Source organism: Meriones unguiculatus, chromosome 1 (genome assembly GCF_030254825.1).
Source record: "Meriones unguiculatus strain TT.TT164.6M chromosome 1, Bangor_MerUng_6.1, whole genome shotgun sequence".
Taxonomy (NCBI): Eukaryota; Metazoa; Chordata; class Mammalia; order Rodentia; family Muridae; genus Meriones; species Meriones unguiculatus.
Window position 1 is genome coordinate 71,492,538 of NC_083349.1, and position 24,818 is coordinate 71,517,355.

A 24,818-nucleotide genomic window follows, 5' to 3' on the forward strand; every position below is an offset into this window, starting at 1 on the left:
ACGCGAAGCGTTCGCGTTTCCCAGCACGTGGACCCGCCGTCCGTTTTTGCGTTAGGATGTTGCTATTCTCCCAGCGGCCTTCCCGACTTGCTCCGTCCTCTACTTAAGCGCCACGTCTACGTGTCGCTGCCGAAGCAGCACGCGCGCGGCTCACCGGGAGCCCAGCCGGCCCCGCCCCCCGCCGGCCCCGCCCTCCTCGCCGCGGGGCGGGACCTGGGCTTCCCCGGGCCGCACCGGCGCCCCCTGCAGGCCCGCGGCGGGCACGGCAGCCGGAAGAACCCGGCCCTGCCACCGTGTCCGCGCCGCCGCCGCCGCCGCCGCCACCGCCGAGCTCCGCGGGGCCCCGACTCCCAGCCGCGCGTCCTCGGAGCCGCCCGCCGCGGGCCCGCGCCCCCCCCCCCCCGAGCCGAGCCGCCGCGCCTCGCGCTCGGCCTCCGCCCTCCGCCCGCCCGCCCGCCCGCACCGGCCTTCACTCTGGAGCGGCCCGGGCAGCCGCAGCAGGGCCGGCGGCGGCGCATCGAGGAGCTCTCCAGGTCGTCCCGGGAGAGGCTGCTGCAATCCCGGGACAGGATGTTCTCCAAGCTCACGTCCATCCTGCAGCACGCCGTGGAGGCGGTGAGGCCGCGTGGGGCGCCGCGGGGAGGCCGCGGGGCGCGGGGAGGCTGCGGCGAGGAGGCCCGGGCGCCCCCGGGGCCTCTGCCCGCCCGCCGGGGACAGGGCGGCTCCCGGGCCTCCCGCCCGTTAACCTCCGCGGCCGGCGCCGCGCAGGACAAAGGAGCGGCGGTGCCGTGGGCTGTCCTGGCGTTGGCTTCCGCGAGGATGGGGGGGCGCGATGGGGACCTCGGGGCCCGGTTCGCGCCGGAGCCGGCGCCGGCTTGCTCGGGCCAGGCGGCCACCTCGGCCGGACTGTGGTGCCCGATCTGCAGGCGTGTGCAGGTCGGCGACGGCCGAGCTCACACGGTCCGTTTCCCGTTTCTCGTCTTTCCTCTGCGCCTCCCGGACGCTCTGGGCGCAGCCTGCAGCCGCCGCACTCCGCGGCTGGCCCTAACAGCCCCGAGCGACCGTAGGACGCAAACCTGCCGGCACACCTGCACCCGGAGAACGAGGAGGAGCATGCCTTGCCAGTGCTGCGCACAGCCCCTGCTTGTTTTGACCGAGCATTACCTTGTTTGAAAATAGTTACTGTGTTTATTTTGAAAATGGTATTTTCAAACATGTTGAGAATGATAGCACTTTCAAATTCACATGACTTTTTAAGGAAGAAAAAAAAAAATCAGCCACCATGGTGATTTTTTTTTTAGGGTCAGCTAACTAAATTAGAGTTGTACATTTCAGTTATGGAGACAGAACTTTAATACAATTACTGTTTTCACACTATGGAATTTGGGTTTGTTTTGCTTCTCTTGATGACACACCAAGAAAGAAACGGGGTGTTGTGAGAAGCAGTGTTGGCACATGGGAAGAGAATGACCCCCCACCCTCGGCTTCTGCTTTTCTTGCGGCAGCCTGCATTCGTAAAATAATTAAAAAACTTAAGAAAAGTTATATGGAGATTTTATATCCATATATATTTTATACTAAAAAGTCATAAACTTAAAATTGGACATAGCTTAATATAATGATAAATAAAATTAGGGATATGTTATATAGGTTAAACTGTGGGGCCTGTTGTGTTCTCGGGAAAAGCTCCCCACTGAATTTTATTTTATTATTATTATTTTTTTTGAGATTGAGTGTTGCCACATTCCCCAAGGTGGCCTTGAACTCACCATGACCCAGGCTGGCCTCAACCTTCTGCCTCTGAAATCTTTAGTTCTAGACATGACATCAAACCTGGCCAGGATTTTTGGTTTGTAGGCTCATTTTGTCCTCAGGCCTGTGTTTTCTGTTTTTGTGATCGTTTTGTGATCGTATGTATCATAAGCATTTACCAAACTGTCTGAGTGAGACTCTGCCCCTGTGATACCTAGCTTCTCCACCCTGCTGGGGTTAGTGAGGAGAGAGAGCCTTCACTCTGTGTACCTCATCCTGGGAATAAATGACTGGCCCATGGAAATGTCAAGTTCACCGGCTCAGTGCCAGTTTCTAAGCTGTGCTACTACCCACACAGTTTACCAAAGAAAGTACAGCTCTTGAAATCTGATTGGCTCAGCTTTGCTTTGGGAGAAGGTCTCCCTACCTTTGTGGAGGGTAGCCCAGGCTGGTCCCGAATTTAGGATTCTCCTGCTTCCATCTCCCAAGGGCTGGATTATAGATTTGGTCCCTCATCCTTCGAATGTTTTGATGTCACCTTCTATATACTCCCGGGAAATAACTCTTAGATAATGAAATACACTGCCTCTGGTAGTTGAAGAATGTTTTTCATAACCCAAGATTAGTTCCTGGTTACTCTGTCTCATTGACAGTTCTGCTTGTTTTGTGAACGGGAGCAAGTTTTCTTGTTCCTTAATTTGTTGGCCTTTTCTCTCTCCTTTCACATTCCCATGCAGCCTTCCCATGACCTCAGGCATCAGGCTTCTGCACTGGGGAGGGGACCCCAGGCCTGCAGGTGACCCCACCTCTTTGAGCTGTCATTGCAGCTTCACTGCCGGGCTCGTCTAGCCTTTTGGTATTAGCAGTGGCCAAATGTCCACCTTCAATCCAGAAACCTTCAGTGTTTAAGGTTGATCAGATGTGTATTCATCTAGATGAGGTTAGATGTTTGGGGTTGTTTGTTTGTTTGTTTGAGTCAAGGCCTCTGACAGCCCTCCTCAAGCTTGCTGTGTAGCCAAAGACGACTTGGACTCCTGATCTTCCTGCCCCCACCTCCCAAGAGCTGGGATTATAGGCTTGTGCTCTGTTTTCTGTTTAGTTTCTGGTGCTGAGGTGTTAATCCAGGGCTTGATTTATGTCAGGTAAGCATTGTACCACAGCCCTCTATTCCGGCCTTTCTAAAACATTTTTATTCTGACTTTTGTATGAGTGTTTTGCTTGTGAACCGAGTGTATGCTAGGTGCCTGTGGAGGTCAGAGAAGGATCCGAATTCCCTGGAGCCAAACCTGGGCCTCTGCAAGAGCAACAAGTGCCCTTAACTGCTAAACTGAACCCAGGCTTAACGTAACTGAATCCAGCCTTGAAACTTCTCTTCTAAAGTAGGAGCTCACTAAATTGTCTGCCCTGTCCTCGAGCTTGTGATCCTTCTGCCTCAGCTTCCCAAATAGCTGTGGCTATAGGAAAGTGCTATCATACCTGGCATGTATTATTTAAACAGTTTTCCTCATTTACCGCCAACTGCTTACAAAGAGGGAAAGAGGGTGTTTCTAAAGCTTCGCATTTGCAAATGTAAAGGAAGATTAAGGTGGCTGATGTCAAGGTGTGCACCCTGAGAAGATGCACCACACAGATCTGGTGTGAGGAAGTTTACTGGGGAAGAGAGAGGAGGACCTGGAGAAGGGGCTGAGGCAGCAAGGGAGCCCTGTAGGCAGGTGGGCTGGGATAGAGCCACGAGGGCAAAGAAATGGACAGGGACTCAGAGTTGGGCAAAAGGGGATGAGAGCAGGAACAGAGAAAGAGCTGAGGTGACAGGAGTCCTTATATCCCTGCATGCACCTGGTAGCAGCAAGTGTTGACCAGGTGATGATGTAAGCAGTTGCTAGGGCCCTGAGAGCAAGCCAGCAGAATTGCCTGTGTGCTGACAGGGACCAGCATCCCATCCCATCCACCATACTGGGGACTAAACCTGAGCCTGCTGTCTGCTAGGCCAGGCCTCTGCCTGTGAGCTATTTCCCAGGCTGTAACCCAGGCTCACCCTGATCCTCTGCCTCTCCTCAGCAGTTTGCCTAGTGGCTACCAATTCTTGAGAACTACTCTATCCTAGGACTTATTTTTCAAGCCCAACTTGAGTCCCTTTCTCATTCAGCAAGTGCTTTAGGAGCTTGAGTGAAAGCAGTAAGGAAACAGATCATCTCGGATCACAGTGCCAACTGCCTGAACACACCTGGGAAGTCCTAGTGTAAGGGGTGCACAGCGTGTGATCAGCCCTGGAGTCAGACAGCAGGGGCCAGGCCCTGCCCTCCTCCTGCAGTGACACGGAACTTTACTGACTTCATGCACACCACCTCCTTCCTCATTCTGTGGAGGAATTAGATGCATGGGATTGCAGCAGAGGCGAAAGTGAGGAGGATAGGAGAGCTTTGTGTGTGCCTAGTCAAGAATGCTTCCAAGATTGGCTTGGCCAGGCTTAGGGCGGTGGGGAGGAAGGGAGCACGGATTGCAGGGGTAGTTGGAGAAGGCTTCGTGGAGGCAAGGCTAGAACTAGGTAGTAGAGAAGCGGAGAAGATGGGAGAGCACGGAGGAAGCTGAGGAAGCAGATGTGGTGCCTCACTCTTGCATCTCTGAGACCTTCCGGAATGAGATCCAGGCAAGCCTGGGCTACACCATAAAACCTTAACAAAAACAGGACAAAGCCTGATGTGGTTGTGCTGCCTGCGCTACCAGCCCTCAGGAACAGGAAGGCAGAGGTCAGGATTCCAAGGCCAGCTACGTCATGACTTTGAAGCCAGCTGGGATGGCAGGAGACCCTGTCTCAAATAAAAACAAAGATAAATAAGTTTGGGGTAGGGAAAGGCTCTTCAAAAGATCTCTTAGAATGTGCATTTTTGTGGACATTTAAAGCAGAGGTGGTGGCTGGGAGGTTTTGTCCACATTGTTGGAGTTTTTCGTGTATTGGACATGCTGGACAGAGTCCAGGTTTCCAGCAAAGACCTTTGTTCCCTAAGGCAAGTAAGCTGACCGGTGTTTTGGTCTTTGTGGGAGTTTGAGCAGTAGAGGAATTGAACTCCTCAGGAAAATTTAAAACTGTTTTAGGCGGGGTGTGCAGCTGAGACAGGGGGATTTCGAGTTCAAGGCCTACCTGGAATGTATGTGAGACCCTGCCGCACTGTAAGGAGGAGGAAGTGCTGGGCGTGCGCCCCGGTGGTGGAGCGTTTGCCGAAGCAAGGCTCTAGGTTTGATCTTCAGTTGTGTGCGACCTGTGCAGCGCTGGTCTGCATGTCTGCCTATCACATGCAGTAACCAGTGGGCCGTTCGTGTCTTCCTGGGGTGGGTGGTTTGTTGCTGACTCAGCTCCATCGCTGAGTTAAACATTGATTTAAAACAGGAGTTAACATAGGAGTGTGCGTGGTGAAAAAGATGGCCCCACTCAGCCTTGTCCTGTTTCAGCCTAAGGGGAGAGACAGCTAAGTGAGGTAAAAGTTGGGGTGAAGGCTACAGGAGCCTCAGAATGGCAGGTACTTCAAGTGCAGGAAGAGAAACTTCCTACAGAGGGGAAGGTCCCAGGTAAGAGAACAGAAAGTCCCAGTAGGAGAACAGGGAGTCCAGAAGAGGCAAACGGGAAACCACAGATAGGTGGCCTGGAGATTTGGGGATGGCTCTTCAGATGAGAGTTTTGAGAATTTAACCTCCAAGTACTAAAAAGTTATAGTCTCCTGCTGCTGATTCATACATCCCTTTCAGACTAAGAATGTTTTTATGCAATGGTAAAACACATCATTTGTATGTTAGTAACAAAAAAAAAAAATCAAGTTTACTGGAGTCTCACAAAGTAAGAATCTGTCTTGTGTGAATGGGATAACTCACTCCTCTGAGTTATTAGCAATTCAGAACAGTTGAGCTGTCTCACTCCTGCATTGAAGCGATGTCCTCATCCTGCATGGGATTTGATGGCGTTCTATGGGGAGGGTCCCCATACACAGCCTACGGAGATTCTAGCCTGGGACCACTGCTGGGGAGAAGTGGAGAAAGGATACTGTGTAACTACCTAAAAGGTGAAATTGTTACTACATTAAAAACTACATCCTTTCGTTGAAAGAATCATTTCCTTCTGTGTTCCATTTGTTAGTAAATTTAACTCCGTAAGCCAAGTCCTCCTGAAATTTAACTGCCTGTCTTTCACAACTCCGATTATTTCTAGTTCCTTCATCGAGTTCTGTACACATAGGCAAGAACGGGAAAATTCAGCTTTAATGAAACAGTAACAGCTCAAAGTTTTTCAGTCTGTTTCTTTTTCATAAGTGTATTATTGCACCTTGTGGTTTGAGACACGTAACATGCCTGTAAGTGGACCCACGAGTTGCACAAGGGCTGAGAGATTGTGTTGACAGAGTTGTCGGCCGCAAGGTCACCGGCTGGGAGACCAAAGGTCAACACAGAGCAGGTGGAGGCTAGGGAGATCTGACTGCAGGAGGTCCTTGGGCAGGTGTCCCTAACCTGCTGCAGAGGAAGCCGGGAATGTGGCCCAGCACACAACCAAAGACTTAAAACACGCTGAGGTGTATGTGTGTGAATACACGTGTGTGCGCACCTTCTCAACTGCTGCATTCTCCAGCGTGAGCTTCATCGATGACAGCATCTGCTTACAATGTTGGACACTCTTGTCACTTGGAGGCGTATGAAATGGCCCTTTCCCCAGTCAGACTTCTGTTCCCCCAAGCTCTGCACCACTGTGGGTCAACACAGCACTTTCTCACAAGGGTTGGTGACAGCTCTAGGCTCTCACTCTCGCTGGTTTAAGAAAAAGAATTGGAGGAGTGAACACACTTGCCTTTCTCCTATTTAAGTATGAATTCCTAAAGCCAGTCAGCTTGCAGCAAGATGGCCGAGGGCTCTAACTCTGGCCAGAAAACTTGTGAAGTGCATTTCAAAGCCTGCAGTGTAACACATTTTGTAGAACTTAAATGGGAGTGTCTTATTCATGTAGTTATTTTGCTAAAAATACCCACTGCCCGATCGAGGCTTACAGAGGGAAAGACTTGCATCAGAATGCCATGGAAAGTAGGGAGCAGTTTAATCAGATTAAGACGGGGCACTGCTGTGAGGCACACTGAGGTGTGAGCGATCGCCAGCTACTCTTCACCCTTTCCCCTTCCAAAGTCCCAGGAGCAAAGACCTCTGCTTATCAGTGGTTTTATTTTGCAGATACTGTACTTGTAGGATAAAGGTGTTTTTGGGTTAGTCACTTTTGAGGCCATGTGATAACAGAGAAGAGGGGCAAAGTTGCATGCTGCAGTTTAATAATAATATTGATAAAGGTGGATTTCTTATAAATAAGTCATTTTACTTCCTTGGATTCAACTCTTTGGTTTTGATATTTGACCTAAAATTAAGTTCACGCTTTATTTTGATGCTTTTCTTACATCGTGGACAGGAGTAATGTTAAAGTCTGCAGCAGCTTTTCCTGCCTGACCCTTAGTCTGGCCTTTGTGTTCTGTGTAGCTTGCACCGTCTCTTCCGTTACAAGAAGACTTCGTTTACCACTGGAAGGCAATTACCCACTACTACATAGAAACGTCAGGTAAGGACCGTTCGTGCCTATGATCTGCTTCAGATATGTTAGTTTTCGCTTTAAACAGTTTTGCCTTTGAGTTCTCTTTTAGGGTCATCTAAAAGGTAGCTTTGGGCATCTCCTGTGTGGGCATTGTTCTAGGCACTGGGGACTTGAGTCTCACGCAGCCCTGTCCTGACAGAGTGTATGTGTCGGCTGAGGGAGGCGAACCGAGCGTGGGAACATGCGGACGGTGTGTCAGACAAGGGTTAAGGGAAACGAAGCAGGCAGGGTTGGGGTGGCCGTGTGTTTGGGGGGGTAGCCTGGGCTACTTTACACTAGGGAAGACCATGGTGCCCTTTGGCCCTCCCACTCGGGTGGCCCTTCCTGCTGCTCCATCGTCCAGCCCCTCATTGTATTTTTGAGGAACTTGCTGGAATGTCCCTGAGGAGAGGTGACCAGTGAATAAGTTCAGGAGAGCGTGGGAAGAAAAACGTGTAGACAGTGTGTGATTGCCCTCCTCGGTGATTGTGAAGAGAGAGGAGAGGAGAATGTGGCTGCAGAGGAGGCTCTGAACTTCTTTAGCGTGTGGGGGTACAGGAGATCATTGTCCTCAAGCACGCCACCTCTTTTCTTTTTTAAAATCTCCCTCTGTCTCTCTCTCACTCATACTCTCACTACTCTCTCCCCTCTCCCTTTCCTTCTTCCTCTCTTTTCTCTCCCTCTCTTTGGTGTGTGTGTGTGAAGTATATGAGTAAGCGTGCATGTGTAGAGGTCAGAGTTGGTTTTCTCTAGGCTTGCACACAGGTACCTTGGCCCATTGCGACGTCTTGTTGGCTCGCTCCACTGTACTTTTAGAGACACCATCTCTTTGTAGAGTTAACTGATTGACTAGGCTGATGGGCCAGTGAGCTCTGAGAAGTGTCTGTGTTCTCGGTAGCACCGGGGCAGACAGACACAGCACCTGCTCTTGACCTGGGTGTCAGGAGTTTGAGTTGAGGCCCCGGTGCGTGGATGATGAGCTCGACCCACTGACATCTCAACATCCCCCACGTGTGCTTCAGATAAGGTGTTGGGATGGGGCTTGGCTCCATGGTAGAGCACTGGCCTGGCATGACCTAGGTGCTGGGTTCTGGCACTGGCATTTAAAAGAAGGACACAGAAGGAGGGAGGAAGGATGTAAGTTGGTCTCAGATTACAGTGGAGGAAAGGGCAGATACCAGAGCAGGGCTGTTCATGGGCATCACCCTACCAAGGGAAGAGACAGCAGTGTGCAGGTGGGGGCCCCTCTGCCGGGGGACAGGTTGCCCACGGAAATGAGGCAGCCTCTGAAGACGGTTCTGTTCTGATCACTGAGTAGAAAGGTAAGATGGGGCAGAGGGGCAGATTGAGGATTAGCGACTCTTGTAGACTTCAGCCCTTCTAGGCCACACTGTGTTCTTCGCCTGTAGTCTGTGCTGCTGAAGCACAGAAGCAGCCACCTGCCAAGCACAAGCAATGGGCATCCTGCCGTGCGGACATTTAGGAACTGAGGTGGGCCTCCCCTGCCCCTGCCCTCTCAGGTTGTGCAGTGTGGTGGTGAATCTCAGATCATGCACACATCCTTTAACAAAGGCAGAAGCAAAGCATGAGTAGGGCTCTATGGCAGCTGCTGAGGTCAGAGGTTGCTTGCACTCACTGAGCACATTTCGTGGTAGCAGCTGACCTACAGATGCAATTTTTGAGACTACCTTTTGTTACTAGCTTTTGCATTTCCCCCCTTCCTCTGGGGCTTTGAGGAAAGACACATTCTTGCTTTAAAAGATTTTTTTCTCTAATGTGCAAGTGTGCACATTAGTTATGTGTGGGACAAGTGTGGTCTGAGTCAGGTAGAATCCCAGGATAGAGAGGATGGAGGGAGAGGGCATCGATGAGCAGACTGGCTTTAAGTGATGGCACTCCTAAGGAGGAGGTATGACAGGCAGGAGTGTTTGCCGGGGCATAGGAGTGTGACACGATGGGAACAACAGACAAGGAAAGACAGAAACTGGACCTTGCCTTTCAGAGATGATTCCTGATGATACATACCAGGACTCGGATCACAGAAGGGTTGTGCTGCTCCTGACAAAGATGGCCACCCCGTGAGCAAGCGTGACGTGTCTTCTGCCTTTCCCATTTGAGGTGGAGAGGAATGTCGCTGCACACAGGAAGGGGTTTTCTAGCATGTGTTTGATGAGTTTTTCTGTTGTTTAGATGATAAGGCCCCAGTGACGGATACCAACATCCCGTCCCACCTGGATCAGATGTTGGACATACTGGTACAAGAAGAAAACGAGCGGGAATCTGGAGAGACGGGGCCGTGCATGGAGTACCTACTCCATCACAAGATCCTGGAGACACTGTACACCCTGGGGAAGGCTGACGTAAGTCCCTGGCCACCCCATGCTGGAGGCTGCAAGTGCCCAGTTTAAGTGTGGAGGTGGGAATGGCACATGGTAGTGTTTGGCCTGAGACTGGGGAGAGGAGGGTGCGTTTCCTGAGCAGCTGTAACATCATGGAACAAGCAGAGCCTGAAGTGCTCGACCACAGGACCGCTTGGCTGCGTAGATCCCAGCTAGGGCAAACCTTTGGGAGGATAAACTCAAGTACCTGCGCTCACAATCAAATGGGATCAGAACTGTTCGACAGTTGCAATCTAAGAGTCCATGGTTCTGAGAGGGGATCATTCTGACATTCACTGCACCATCACAGTGGACACAGAGCAAGTTTTAGGTTTAATGAACTTTGAAAAATCTTTGCAAATTTAATATTATCATATAAATAGTATCTTGTGCCACAGAAGCTTCAAATTCATGCAGCCTTAGCACCAGGGCCAGGGCGTGTTCTGAGACACATGCGCTGGTTTTGTGCTGTGGACACCTTAGTGTGTGCAAACCCCAGGATGCCCCCAGTGCACCCTGCATGCTAGTGTGACCTGCAGTGTTTGAACTGGACTGGGAAGTGATTGTCTGACCCTCCTCCAGCTTGAAAGCTCAGCAGCTGGTGAACTTCTGTAACGCAGAAAACTAAAATGAAGTGATACACATTTTAATACTGCATAGTTGTAAACTAAAAGGCGTCAGCTTCTTTTGAGGTACATTTGTGTTAAGTGCACACTTTTCTCAGGAATGAATCTGTGCCCTAGTAACTGGCATCACATTCTTATCCTGCTTGTTGCCATGCTGTTTAGTGAGGGATTTCATAGCGCTGACTTGTTTGGTGTTATAGGAAAATAGTAGTAACTGTACTGCTAGTAAAATCATTTCTGATAGAAGTGATTGTAAATGTTGTTACCATTTTATCGGAATAATATAAGGTTGCTATCATCCTAAATTACCATTGTGCTGAAGGCTGCATTTTAGGCTTTTCCAGATAGCATGTCTTCAATGGATGCACGTATGTAGGCTGTGTCGTCCACTTTGTCACAGAACAAACGACCTGGCTGACTCATGCTCTTTTAGTCCAGCAAGATAGCTGGCACGCTGAGAACATCCAGTCATGTTCCTCATGAAACTCATAATCCAAATGTCTTCCCACTTAGCTTAGTCACCGTGCCAAGGGTTCCTTTACTGATGTCATTGTGTTACCTGTGACCCATTCGTGGCTGTGAGTAACAAGATCTGCTCCTGGTGCTGCAGAGCGTGAGCTGTCAGGCCCTGCTCTCCCAGAAGTCACACCCTTAGGTGCTGAAGCAGAGGCCAGTCTCACCAGCCCTTGCTCACCGTGGCATGTGTGCTCACCTGAGGCGGGGGTCACGCCTGCCGTGTTACAGTCTCCGTGTGTCATTGCCTTTCTAGGGTGCCAGTCACAAATTATTATTAATATTATTATTATTATTATTATTATTATTATTGGGTTTTGGAGACAGGCTTTCTCTGTGTAGCCCTAGCTGTCCTAGACTTGTAGATCAGGCTGGCCTCGAACTCACAGAGATCCGCCCTCAGTGCTGGGATCACAGGCGTGCGCCACAGAACTTGGTGCCAGGCAGGAATATTAATGGCCAGTTCTATCCTGGCAGAGTCACCAGCTGGTCAATTGTGTTGTCTTTGAGGGGATATGTGGGTGATCGTGGTCTGTCCTGTTGTGAACATTCACGTGTGTTTCTCGTCTGTCCCATGCCCAGTGTCCTCCAGGAATGAAGCAGCAGGTTTTAGTGTTCTACACCAAGCTCCTGGGAAGAATCCGACAGCCCCTGCTTCCACACATCAATGTGCACAGGCCTGTGCAGGTACCCACTCTCTTGACCTCAGAGCAAAGCACGCTGGATTCAGTGTGCACGTGATCTTGTATTCTTTTCCTAAGAGATAGTAATGGAGGACAGTATTCCAACACAGCATGAAAGTTAACGAATGTTTATAGTTTCCTTATATCTCACCATATTTATATTTTTCTGTAAAGTTTTATACATTAATATTCAGTTCATTTTACCACCATAACATTACAAAGAAAGTTTTAAACTTAAATTTATTTTGATAGAAATTAATTCGACTCTGTGGTGAGGTCCTTGCAACACCGACGGAAAATGAAGAGATTCAGTTTCTCTGCATCGTGTGTGCGAAGCTGAAACAGGACCCCTACTTGGTTAACTTTTTTCTGGAGGTACGCCATGTTCTCAGACCTGCAACTTATGAAAATTGAAATCAAATCCTCTCAGGAGCAATTCGGGACTGTGAGTTCTGCCCACCAGGAGTACTCTTCACTTAAGATCAGTGTTTATTCCAACCCAAACTCACCAGGATGGGAGAAGTTCAAGGAATGCACTTGAGCCAGACCTACAGGTGGGACTGAGACCAGGAATCCCAAGCCTGGCTGAGACCGAGGCTCGGGGGAGATGCTGTCCCAGGGAGTGTGGGGAGGGCAGCAAGCGGAGGTGGGCAGGCTGGTCAGCACCTCACCGAGCCAGCAGCTTGTTTGCCTTTTGGATGGCTGCAGCAGTTTGTACTTTTTTATGGTCACAGTCAAGATGTGGTCTGTTTCAACTGATATTTTAAATTTTACTTACAACTTTAAAAAGGAAAATAACTTGTGTCTACTTCCTGCTTTCACTTTCTTTTTTCCTTTAATCTTTTTTTGGACTTTTTTTCTTTTTCTTTTTTTCTTCTTTTGGTTTTTCAAGACAAGGTTCCTTTGTGTAGCCTTGGCCGTCCTGGCTTTGTAGACCAGGCTGGCCTCGAACTCACAGAGATCTGCCTGCCTCTGCTGGGATTACAGGCCACTACACCCAGCCTTTTTAAGATTTTTTTTAATGTCTGTCTACATGTTCGTGTGAGTGTGTGCATGCATGTATTTGTGCATATGCATGTTTGTGTGTGTGTGTGTACAGACATGCTCTGAACCTGATGTTCATTGGTTAGGATAGGCTGCTGGCCTTGGAGCCCCAGAGACCTTCCTGTGAAGATCCTAGAGTGCAGGGACTCTCGGTGTGGGCCACTGTGGTGGGTGCTGGGAATCTCAGCGGAAGCCCTCGCCTGCAGGTGGCATTTGGCAGCTGAGCCAGACCTCTGCCCTTCCTGTTTGCTGAGCAGTGAAACCACTGAGGGCGGTGTCAGGAAAAGTAGCCGTGTTCCAGGACCCCATCAGGATGGTCGGACTCGGGTGCCTGCTGTTTCTGGACCTCATGAGGGTCTGAGGGTTTTTAGAGTTTGCCATTTTAACGTATTGGCTTGTCTTCTATTGTTTTTTTTTTTTTTGTCTTCTATTGTTGAATAGATAATATTCTATCTGCAGCATTCCTGGAGGCTGGCAGGCTGCTCAGCTGCAGAATGACATGGTTTGGTTCTGTATGCAGTGCTCTGGCCGGAACCTTTGCCTTCTGATGAAGAGGCTGGTGGTCAGCTGTGCTGAGGGGAGGGAGTTGAGCATCCGAAGACGGATGCAAGAGAAGCACCGGAAATGTCCATGGGGTGTAGAGCTCGCTTCTGCTGGGGTCGGCAGAAAGACTTGTGGAAAATGGTCTCTGACTTCCGGGAAAAGGTCACCTTTGTGACAAGCCTTGAGAAATGCCTAGCTAGAGATTAGTGGACCTAGGAATGAGTGTGTTCTGGAAGCAGTATGTGCAGGGTGTGTAAAGACAGGCTGGAGCTGTGTGAGGCTCTGAATGGCGGATGTGTGTTCTCTGGAGCCACTAGTGAGTTCTGAGCACGGGTGCTGTTACGTGTGGCTGGGTCTGCGCCTGAGCACCTGCCCTCAGGCAGCATTCGGAGTGGGCTCGCTTAGGAGGGAGGAGTGTGGGGAGGTGAGCCAGTGGGAAGAGCAGGGTTGAGCTGAGGTGTGCCAGTGTGCAGTGGCTGCAGAAGGAAGGCTCGGTGGGCCTCAGAGTAAAGATTGATGAGAGGGTTGGACAAGTGCTCAGTGGCACCGCGAGTGCCCCGCAGCTGTGAAGCCATGTGTTCAGTACCGTGCCTGAATCTGCTTGCCCTGGAGATGGAGGCAAGCGGGGCAGAGCGGGCCGAGCAGGCCGCACCCGAGTGTGGCCCTGGCACGGCAGGAAGGCGGCAGGGAGGGCGTGAGCTCGGGCTTGTGTGCGGCCGGTGGAGCCCCGCGGCGGCGTGCTCTCCGTTCTGAGCACGACCCTCACTTCACTTCCTTTCAGAACAAGTCGAGGTCACTGACGTCCAGAGCAGCCCCAGGCGCCGCCTCGGAAGAGGAGCCTCGAGGCCAGGGCGCCGAGTCAGCGGAGCCCAGCCAGCAGCCCGGGGCCACGGGCGCGGCCGGGGGGCCCTCGGGGGGCGAGGACGAGCCCCCGGCAGACGAGCTGTCCGCCAGCCTGGACGACCTCAGCCTGGGCCCCGCTCGGCCGAACCACGACTACAACCTCGTGACCTCCCTGCTGAACCTGACGAGGAGTCCCGTGAGTGGCCGCCCTCTCCCCGGCATCTGAGGTGCAGACGCGCGGCCCCGGGGCCCTGCTCCGGGAGAGCCCTGAGCCCCGGCCTGTTCCCTTCTCAGGACGGCCGCATAGCCGTGAAGGCGTGCGAGGGACTGATGCTGCTGGTGAGCCTGCCGGAGCCCGCGGCTGCCAGGTGCCTGGCGCAGAGCAGCTGCCTGTGCGAGCTGCTCACGGGCCGCCTCACCGCCCTGTACCAGGCGCTGCCTGCGTCCGTGGACCCGCTAGACATCGAGACGGTGGAGGCCGTCAACTGGGGGTAAGCCAGGCTCTGCTGCCCCCGGGGGCCGCTTGTGGTTTACACTGACAGGAGCGTTTACTTTTAGTGAGCCCCACCAATGCTTGTTCAGGGAATGGTTTCTTGAACTCACATTGGTCCTTAGTGGTGATAACTGTGCAGGTGCAGCCCAGGGGCTGCAGAGTTCTTTAATTGTTCACTGCAGAGTGTGTGTCAAGACCAGTTCGGAACTGCTCGTTGACAGCAGAGCGTGGAGAGAGCTGTGTCTGCCTTTGAGACACACTCACTCTCACTGGAGTCTCACTCTGTGGCCTTGGCACGGCAGCTCACAACCGCCTATGATTCTGGCCCCAGGGATCCAAGCTTCTAGCCTCCATGGGAGCCTGCACTCACACACAGGCACACATTGCTACACACACTAACAGAGCTTTAAGAAAATAGGAATTTTGCATAACATTTATAAATTAATATAAAAGCAACATTAAAAACTATTCACAAACTTGCTACCAATCAGCAGCCTGATTTTTTTGTTTTTAAGAATTGAATGTGTATAGTCATTGAGCGTTTCCTGCAGTGCACTTTGGTCACACTTACGCCTCCCCCAGTGTCCCTGAGATCCACCCCTCCCTCCCAGGAAGGCATGCCTTCCACCCACCCAGCCCGGGAGCCCCGTTTCTCCTAAACTGATTGAATCCAGTTGAGGAGAGCCTAACATTTTAATCTGTTTACCGTTTGTCACTTTTCTCCGATTTGGTCTCACGCTGAAGTTTGCTCACGCCCTCATGAAGGCAGCCACACACGTGACACACACACTGCACTTCCTTGGCCGCTTGGTGTCGGTGTTGCTCTGGGTGTGGAAGAGCAGGCGCTGGTGTTGTCTCTCCTTATAAAGCAGGCAGCCTGCCTGCTCACCTTGCTCTTTGTTCTTTGGCCGTGCAGGTTGGACTCATACAGTCATAAGGAGGATGCGTCCGCCTTTCCGGGGAAGCGAGCTTTAATTTCCTTTCTTTCCTGGTTTGATTACTGTGACCAGCTCATCAAGGAGGCACAAAAGGTTTAAATTCTTCATTGTCTGTTGACGGTTTTAATATGTGTTTATTAAGTAAGACTTGCTTCGCTCTTCCAAAGTGTCTTTAATTGTGCTTGGAAGTGCCACATGCTTTGCAAACACTCACTAGACAGTGATGGCTCCCCTTCAGCTGTCCCCTTTGGGGAGATGTAAAGTTATTGGGATTTTTTCCCCTGTTCTTCTTAGTTTTGGGGGGCATGGGGTGGTACAAAAGCAGAAAACTGTCCTTGCAGAGGACCCAGGTCTGGTCCCAGCTCCACATAGCACTGGCCTTGGGTGAGCTCGCGGTCCTGAGGCCCACATTGATGTGCTGGTGCCCGTGCTGTCTTCTAGACAGCCGCTGTCGCTCTCGCCAAGGCCATCCATGAGAGGTTCTTCACAGGAGTCATGGAGCCCCAGCTAATGCAGACGTGAGTGCCCTCTCCCCTGACAGAGGCGTCCCCTGGCCCCTGGTCGTCTTTGTGCCCGCTGACCCACCTGCTCTGCCTAGGTCGGAGATAGGGATTCTGACGTCAACGGCCCTGCTGCACCGCATCGTGCGGCAGGTGACCTCGGACGTCCTGCTCCAGGAAATGGTAATCTTCATCCTTGGAGAGCAGAGGGAGCCAGAGACTCTGTCAGAAATCAGCAGACACCCCCTGAGGCACAGGTTAATCGAGCACTGTGACCACATATCTGATGAGGTGAGCCATGCCTGCCAGCGCCGGCCTAGATCTGTGAAATGTGGCTTTTTAGTGTGCTTGGGATTTTATTTTGTGATGGCAAGGGGCAGGGTGGTGGTGAGGGTCGGGGTGGTGGTGAGGCACGTGAGGGGTCAGGGTGGTGGTGAGGATCTGGGTGGTGGCAGGCATGTTTGCAGAGGTCAGAGGAAGCTCGCAGGAGTCGACCGTGTGTGTGTGTCCCGGGTTGAACTCAGGTGATCAGGCGTGGCATCAGGTTCTGTAGGAGGGCACCACCTCCAGACCCGGCTTGTGGTCTCTTTCATGTGGCTTTAATGGCTGACAGTCTGGCTGGTGAAAGGGCGAGGAGGCAGCGGCCGTGAAAGTGTTTTCAGCTTTACCAATGCTGCTTCCAGATAAGCATAGTGACGCTGAGGATGTTCGAGCACCTTCTACAGAAGCCCAGCGAGCACATTCTTTACAACTTGGTCCTGAGGAACCTTGAAGAAAGAAACTACACGGAGAACAAGCCGCTATGCCCAGAGGACAAGGATGTGGTGGAGAACGGGCTGATAGCAGGAGCCGTGTAAGTGTGAGGTCTGGGTGGTGTCTCCCCCAGGGCTCTGTCCCAGCTGCCTTGAAGAACGCAGCGCTCAGCCACCTCCCTGTGAACGGCAAACGCCAGTAGTCCTCCACTGCTAACAGTAGCAGTGAACCCTGGAGCTTGTTAGTGTAATAGTCCTCCGCTGCTAACAGTAGTAATGAACCCTGGAGCTTGTTAGTGTAATTTGCATATTAAATACGTTAGTTCTTATTTCTTTGTATTAGAAAAATTTTATGATGTTTCTCAGAAACTAGCAGAGAATCTTTTGGTTTAGAAAATATAATAAATGTTGTTTTTTATACATCATTAAATTAAACGTAGAGATCTGGAGGAAGATCCATTATTTACTGACATTTCACCAGATAACACTCTGCCAAGCCAAGAGTGGGTCAGCTCACCCCATGCCAGTCCAGACCACCCCAAAAATGATGGCAAGACGGAGGTCCACAAAATCGTCAACAGGTGGGTCGCTGGGTATTGTCTGTCACTCCTGAATGAAGCAGCTCGGCCCGTAGTTGTCAGGGGAATGTACTGTCTTCCTGCAGGTGCTGTGAGCGTTTGTGTCTTGGTTATGTAGCAAGTGACTGCTGGGAGCAACAGCTGGCACTGGGGGAAAAGCCTGGCATGATAGAAAAGTCATTTTTCTTAAAGTGCTGGCCATTCTACTCGGGCTTCTGAGGTCAACCTTTAGTGCGGCAAAAGGAGAAAGGGGAAGTAATTGAGAAAGAAGTACAGGCTGAGGGCGCCAGTGAGTCCCTGCGAGTGACCTAGCACTATCCGATTCCCAGATGCAACAGCACTGGCAACTGCCAGTCTGACAAATGTGATCACAAGCATGTCTGCTAAAGTGTTGAACTATTTTTTCAATTTACATTTTTTTTTAAAGTGTCTTTTCATGACATTTCCTCTTGTGTCTTTGATTTTAATGCTGTCATTGATATACCTGGTCCTGGCAGGTGAAATTAAACCCCCCCCCACACACACCAAAAACCATCTGGCTCAAATGTGGAATTACAGTCCCTAAGAATGTCTCAGGCTAGTTTCTGAAGGCCGCTCCCATTCTTGTGCCATAGTCTGAAGTTTAAGTCTGTGTTAGGCTTATTTGTGTTTCATACAGGATTATTTTTTAATAAAACCTTTACTTAATAATCTGAAGGCCGGCAACCATCTATCAAAACTTGAAGTGTATTTTCACTTTTCAAGTTCCCATTTGCATCCTTAACTGGTTAAGCCTGTGTGCAGTTCCTGCGTAGTATGTGAGAGCCTGCGGTGCCGAGCGTCTGCGCTTATGATGGCCTTTCCCTTTCAGTTTCCTCTGTCTGGTGCCAGATGAAGCAAAGTCATCCTACCACGTTGAGGGCACTGGTTATGACACCTACCTCCGAGATGCTCACAGGCAGGTAGGTGACACACGGGACCTGTTTGGGGGTACGGGGGGGTGTAAATGTGTCACCCTCCCCACTACCTTGCCTGGTTGGCAGCAACCCTTCCTCCAGAGAAAGAAGTCGACTCACCTGAGAAATGAGATGTAACTCTGCTGGCACCATTAATTTGTTCATTCATTCATTCCTTCGTTCGTTCATTTGTTTAGTTTTGATTTGGGGGTCTCAGGTTAGCCAGGCTGGCCTTGAATTTGCTCTTCTCTCCCAAGTGCTAGGATTACAGATGTGTGCCACCATACCTGGCTCTGAAGGGCTGGTTGTTTGGTTGGTTGGGTTTTAAGTTGTTTGTTTTTATGTGCATTGGTGTTTTGATTGCATATTCTGTGTGAGGGTATCAGATCCCCTGGGACAGGGGTCACAGACAGCTGTGAGCTGCCTCGTGGGTGCTGGGAATTGAACCTCTGGAAGATTAGCCAGGGTTTCTAACCACTGAGCCATCTCTCCAGTGCCCTCAAGGGCTAGTTTTATTGTATTTACTGATGTGTCTGTCATTCAACACAATAATAAGGAAGTACTAGAAAAACGCAATAGAAAACTCCCCCGATTATTTCACTGTTGGATTTGGCCAGTATGAAACTGCCTAGTCAAGTCATGAGATCTGAGTGCCAGCTCTCCTTTTCCATCCTTATCACTGACGGCCTCCGCGAGGGCCACGGACCACCCCCTGGAGGGCGTGGTTCATCCTGTTACCTGCCTGGAGTCTGTCTGTTCTAAGAAGAGCAAGCTTGCTTGGTGACAGGCATCATCCGTCCATTCCATGTAAATACATGCAGTGTAGAGTGTTACATGTAAATACATGCAGTGTAAAAACATGTAACACCTTAGAGGACGCTTTGGCTCTGAACCAGTGTTCTCCATTTCTGCCACTGTGGCTGGAGTCAGCCCTGTAGAGGAAGGGCCGCAGCAGGCGCCGCAGAAGTACCTCAGAGTCACGTGTGCTGCTTCCCCTAGCCTTGACGGCCGCCGCTGCTGCGGTGTGCCCTGCTCCTCCTGGTCGGGAGATGAGCTGACGTCCCCTCTCCGGAACATCAGCGCAGCTGACAGTCACGGGTCTTTATATGGTGTCTGAGGAAACTGTTTCTGTTTCATCTTGAAGTGTTTCTTGCCTGTTCTTTAATACCCAAATACTTTCCTCCTAGTTCCGGGACTACTGTGCTATCTGCTTACGGTGGGAGTGGCCTGGAGCCCCGAAACCTCTGGAAAAGTGTGATTTAGATGCAGCCTTCTTTGAAGGACATTTTCTAAAAGTTTTATTTGACAGAATGGGAAGAATTCTTGACCAGGTGATGTATTGGGAGATCCTGGTTTCCGTACTGTGGTGTTGACCTCTTGTGTGATCATGGCTGAGTCTGTCCTTGGCTGAATGGCTGTCCGTGGGCTGTGAGTGCAGAGGCTGGTTTTCACTGTGCCCAGTGGATGGGAACAGAGCCTAGTGTCCTGCCCACCTGGCCGGCTCCCAGATCCCCTTTGCTGTCCCAGGCGCCCGTCTGTCACCTCTTGGTAGCTCATAAGCCGGACAGTTGTCTCTGGCTGCTTGGAAAAGAGCTGACAGTAGTGTGGCTCCGTCAGACGTCCTGAGCACCTCTCTCAGTCCTGCTGGCTTCTCACCAGTGAGCAGCAGTGAGCAACCGAGGTGAAGGAATCCCGTGAGTCCACGTTTGTGACCCATCTAAGGAGGTGCACACACACGGGCTTCTGTAAAAGGCTGTGTTTAAAAGTCCAGGTACCACTGTTGTTAGGACATCGCTTCGGTATGTCCTGTGTGGTTCACACGTGTCTGAGACAGTGGCGGGCTTTGGTGGCCTGCTGCACTCGTGACAGTTGCGGGCTGGATGGGAGCTCTGTCTCTCTGTGGGTGGTGATGCCTGTCCTCTGTCTCCCTAGTCTGCGCTCCTTGCAATGAGTGCATTTGCCTCAGTGGTGAGGGCTAAATTAGCTGCGGGCGTCTCCCTTTCAGAAGGGTCAGGGGCAGTGGCATCGCCTCCCTGGAAGCTGGGACACGAATCCTTGTGTTTGCTTCCTCCCAGCCGTACGATGTGAATCTGCAGGTGACCTCCGTACTATCCAGGCTTTCCCTCTTCCCTCATCCACACACACATGAGTACCTCCTGGATCCCTACGTCAACCTGGCCTCTGGCTGCAGGTCGCTGTTCTCCGTGATTGTCAGGGTGAGTTCACTAATGCTCTGTACTCCCAGATCTTCCAGTGGGAGGTCTTCACCACGCCTTCACCTCGCGTGTGTGGTCAGGGTAAGGATGTGTAGCGAGTGCTGCGGCACTTGCCGTCCGTGCGGGGCCATTGCACACTCAGGCACTCGTCTCTGTCACTAGCACACGGGCTGGAGAGGGCTTCAGGGCTTAGCACTGGCTTTGGCGGACCCAGGCTTAGTCCCCAGCACCCACACGGGCTCACAACCATCTGCAACTCCAGTCCCAGGATCAACACCTTCTCACCTCCACAGGAACCAAGCACACATGTGTACATACATGCATGCAGGCCAAACACTCATGCAGAAAGTAAGTAAATATAAAATTGTTTTATTTATAGAAATGTGCTTGTGTGTGTCTACGTGAGTGTTTGTGCACAGGCCCAGGCTACATGCATGTGTATGCAGGTGTGCTTGGCCATATGTGCTTCCCTCTAGGCCAGAGGCTGTGTCAGGGGTCTTCCGCTGTCACCCTCTACTTTAGTTTTTGGGGTGAGGTCTTCTGAACCCACAGCCCACCCTCTCAGCTGGGCGGGCTGCCAGGGAGGCCGGGATTGTCCTGTCTGCACCAGCAGGGCTGGAGTGCGGGCGTGAGCACACACCACCACCAGGCCATCTCCCCGGCCCTGACCTTTAATTATGAAGTTGAGGTAGAGTTGTTAGAAACGATGATGGAAATCCCAACCCTTCTGTTTTACCAATAAGGACTCAGAAGCCAGAGTGACTCTGGCTGGTGCTAGCTCAGAGAGGCAGAGAAAGCCACCCGGCTGACTTTCCTTCTCAGCTCGGGTCCAGATGGAAAAAACCCAAAAGGCTCATAAGCTCAGCTGACAGCCCAGGAGGAAAAGGCCAAAAATCCCAAGGCCGAAGGCTTGCGAGTTTAAAACCCAGAAAGCCAGGGAGCTGAGGAGCTGAAGCCTAAGCTAAAGCCAGAGCTTGAGCTAAAAGCCCCGCTTCTTCGACACGCTGTCTTAAATATCCCTTACCTCAAAGCCCCTCCTACTCTTTCATCCCTGTCAGCTGGTTTCCTGCTAGGCCTCTTGACTAGTGTTAACCTCATTAGACGGAGATTACAGAGAGCTCCTGAGTTAGAGGTATGTGCGAGGGCTGGGCGACTACTCCATGCTCACCTGTTCACAAAAACAGAAAGTTCGTGGATTAAAGGTGTGTAGGGATCACCCAAACCGAGCAATGAACAGGGTTTTACAGTTCACAATTTTGGGGTTCACAGTGGGATCAAATAAATGTAGGAGTTAGTTGGTCAAAGATCGGTGACTGGGAGGGAGGTGTCTGAGGAAGATCTCAGTGGAGTCAGCCGGGAGCTGAGTTCTTGGCTTCTCATACAGGTCGTTGGCGACCTCATGGTTCGGATTCAGCGCATTCAGGACTTTACCCCCAAGCTTCTCCTCATCAGGAAGCGGCTGCTTGGCCTGGAGCCGGAAGGCCCGATGTGAGTCAGGGTTAATAGACTTTGTCCAGAGTCCCCCACTCTGTGCTGTGCTGTTGCCCTGATTCTCTGTGTGCTCTCTCCAGTGTTGACCACATCACCTTGCTGGAGGGCGTGATTGTGTTAGAGGAGTTCTGCAAGGAGCTGGCGGCCATTGCATTTGTGAAGTACCATGCTTCTGCCACGCCGTGAGTCCCTGTGACATCACCCACTCAGCCACGAGAGGGCAGGAAGCCCCGTGAGTGTCGCCTGACCTGGACAGCACGCTTAGGGCTCACGCGTGACGGCGCTCGGCGAGGCTGGTGCTGCTTCCACCAGCTCTGCCATCTCCATCCTCTATGTTTGCACATTGCTGAAACCCGGGAAGCAAGCGGATGAGCTCCACTTAGCAGCCTGTGACTGAGAAGCCGCAGATGTCTCTTTTAGGACTGGCTGTGTTCCTGTTATTTTAATATCCTTTTAGGCAGCAAGGCATTCTGACATTCTCTGGGACTCAAGTGCTTACATTCTTTTGTATTAATAAGCAGCAAAAAAATCACTAATTTTATAACTTTTTAAGGTTAAGATTCTTATCATACAGAATGTTTAGGAAAACTGTAAATGAGAAAAAATGTAGTTGAGGAAACATGGGGAGCGTGTCTAGGAGATGAGAACGTGGAGAGCACCATCAACCTCCTCAGCTTTTGTAAGAATAACAATTTACTATGACAGAGAAGTTCTTAATTAATATATTATATATATTTTTAAAGAAATGTTCTTTTACTCTCCTGTGCACATAGCCATGTTCGTGGTTGGCTTTCACGTGTGGCTCCCAGTTAATTTAAACTGTCGTTGTTGCCACAGCATCGGATTCATGTTCATCCTTGATAGCATTTGCTAAAATAGCATTTTTAAATCTAATTAACATGCTGGGTGGAGCCCCGCCCCCAGCTCCCTCTGAAGTTGCATCAAGAGCTTGCTTCCTTCCTGAAGTGAGGGCTGCTGTTAGTGGGGCCTGCCGAGAAGCAGCAGCCAGGTGCCAAGGGCCTCGCAGTGTTTACATTTGCTTTTCATTTGTTCAGTCCTCTGTCCTACGTGATTCTAAAGATGTATGTATTTTAGGTCTCTTCCTGTTCAGTTTACACCTTGGTTAGGGACAGTGAGTGAGTGCTTGGATGCAGGATGGCTGGGCAGCCAGGTGCAGGGAACTGCTGCGGACACTGCTGTCCCCTTGTCTTCTGGTCTTCAGGTGACTGAGCTGGTCCCTCATGCGTGGCTCCGAAGCACATGTCCGTGTTGAAGTGCTAGATAGCAGGCCCTGGGGTGTGTCATGGCATGCTTGACACGTGGCTCGGTCTGTTTTACTAGTGTTTCTGACTCCTTTTATAGTTCAGTTTTGCTACTTAGGAACAAAATAGCAAAAGATTAAGAAGACCCCAGTCCCAGGCTGCTCGTCGCTGACAGCACAACTACTGTGTGTCTCTAACACGATGCAGATCTTTCCTTGCTCGTTCAGGAAATCCATTAAGTAAAACCCTGAGGTGGAGAGTGAGAAACAGTGCTTCCCTACGCGGCTTCCCTACATGGCTTCCCTTCATGGCTTCCCTACATGGCTTCCCTACGCAGCCTCCCTTCCATGGTTTTGAGCGGTGAGAAGTGGCTCCTTTGGTTGTATTTATTGACTGGTCTGTGTGAGAGTCACCACATCACCTCGTTCTGAGATGTTGCTACAGTCTGTGTTGATGAAGGTGTGTTTGAAGTGAGGCATTGAGAGTGTCAGGTAGTTCTTACTGCTCCCGTCATGCCCTGGGGCTGTGGGGCACTGAGGTGCCCACCCAGACCAAATACTGGTCCTTCACAGCTGGCCTGATGCTGGCCCCTCGGATGGGTGGGCGAAGCTTTAACTGTGTGTTTGCTGCTTCTGAAGATAGTTTTCCTAAGCTGACGGCCTTGGCCTGTACCCAGCTCTGCTTAACCTGCTTCTCTTCTGAGCTTAATTTCTCCTTCATATTTAATTCAGACCCAGAGTCAGCAAGTCACGAACTGACTTTGAGTCGGTTTGTTAAGGGAGCATGTGCCCGGCTCAGACTGTGGACCACCCCTGCCAGTGGTGGCCACGGTGAGCTCCAGACTGAATTCTAGCCCTCTTCCTGTTTGTGTAAATAAGAAATGCGTTGTCTTCGGGTTTATTTTCAGTAATGAGCCATTCTTCACTTGACAGGCCAGGTGTGTCGTCAACAGTTTCTGTTGTAGTGCTCGCATCACAACTCTGTAATGTTCTCATAGTGTACCTGTGCAATATGAAGCTGTGAGTGGACTCACAGCTCTGGGCTTAACTGTACATTGTTGTGTGTGTACACGTGTGTATATAAATGTGTGTATATGTGTGTATGTATATAGATATATACATATATATATATGAAAGGACCAAAATCCTTGGCTTGCTTACACTGTTGCTAGTGTAAAGGTTGTTACATTTAATTTTACAGGGCACAGATTATAGAAAGACGTCATGCTTTTCCCGGTAGTGCGGCCATGACTTGCTACAGTACTCTGCAGTTACCATTTAGTTGTGAAGTTCACCATGTAACAGAAGGCGTTACGGTGAAATGCCAAATCCACAAACTATGTGGTAATTTTACCTTCTGGATTGTACAATAAAGTAAAATCTGCACGTCACTGTGACCCTTGCTGTGTGGACATAGAGTCCTGCTTCTGGCCCTGTGAAACTGTCACTGACACTGTTTACATTAAACAGGATATTCGGCAGATCTTCCTGTGAGCGCCGTGTGGGTCTCCAGAAGTGTCTGAAGGTCTGGGGCCCCGGGCCACCCATGGAGACGCTCCTCAGGTGACTGCTGCCTGCTGTCCCCTCCAGGCAGATGGGGAACAGCTGCAGCTTTTGCGCCAACAGTGCATGTGGGACTGAGAGCGAAATGAAGAAAATAAATCAGTGTAATATAAACAAAA

The 24,818-nt window shown here is 50.8% G+C and overlaps 1 protein-coding gene across 2 annotated transcripts; it reads left to right on the plus strand.

The window, feature by feature from the left end:
* The first annotated feature begins 454 nt into the window (after positions 1–454).
* On the plus strand, positions 455–24,818 carry Fhip2a (FHF complex subunit HOOK interacting protein 2A). Of its 2 annotated transcripts, none has more exons than XM_021630986.2 (17): positions 455–615; positions 7,252–7,330; positions 9,533–9,702; positions 11,442–11,546; positions 11,795–11,917; positions 13,911–14,168; positions 14,267–14,463; positions 15,382–15,496; positions 15,845–15,921; positions 16,002–16,194; positions 16,587–16,756; positions 17,096–17,236; positions 18,084–18,174; positions 19,356–19,499; positions 20,244–20,384; positions 21,769–21,872; positions 21,956–24,818. In XM_021630986.2, the coding sequence occupies exons 1-17, from the start codon at positions 571–573 to the stop codon at positions 22,059–22,061; spliced, it is 2,259 nt and encodes a 752-aa protein (XP_021486661.1). In that variant the 5' UTR covers positions 455–570; the 3' UTR covers positions 22,062–24,818. The 2 variants fall into 2 exon arrangements, with proteins under 2 accessions (XP_021486661.1, XP_021486662.1); XM_021630987.2 differs by lacking the exon at positions 455–615 and adding an exon at positions 776–5,804.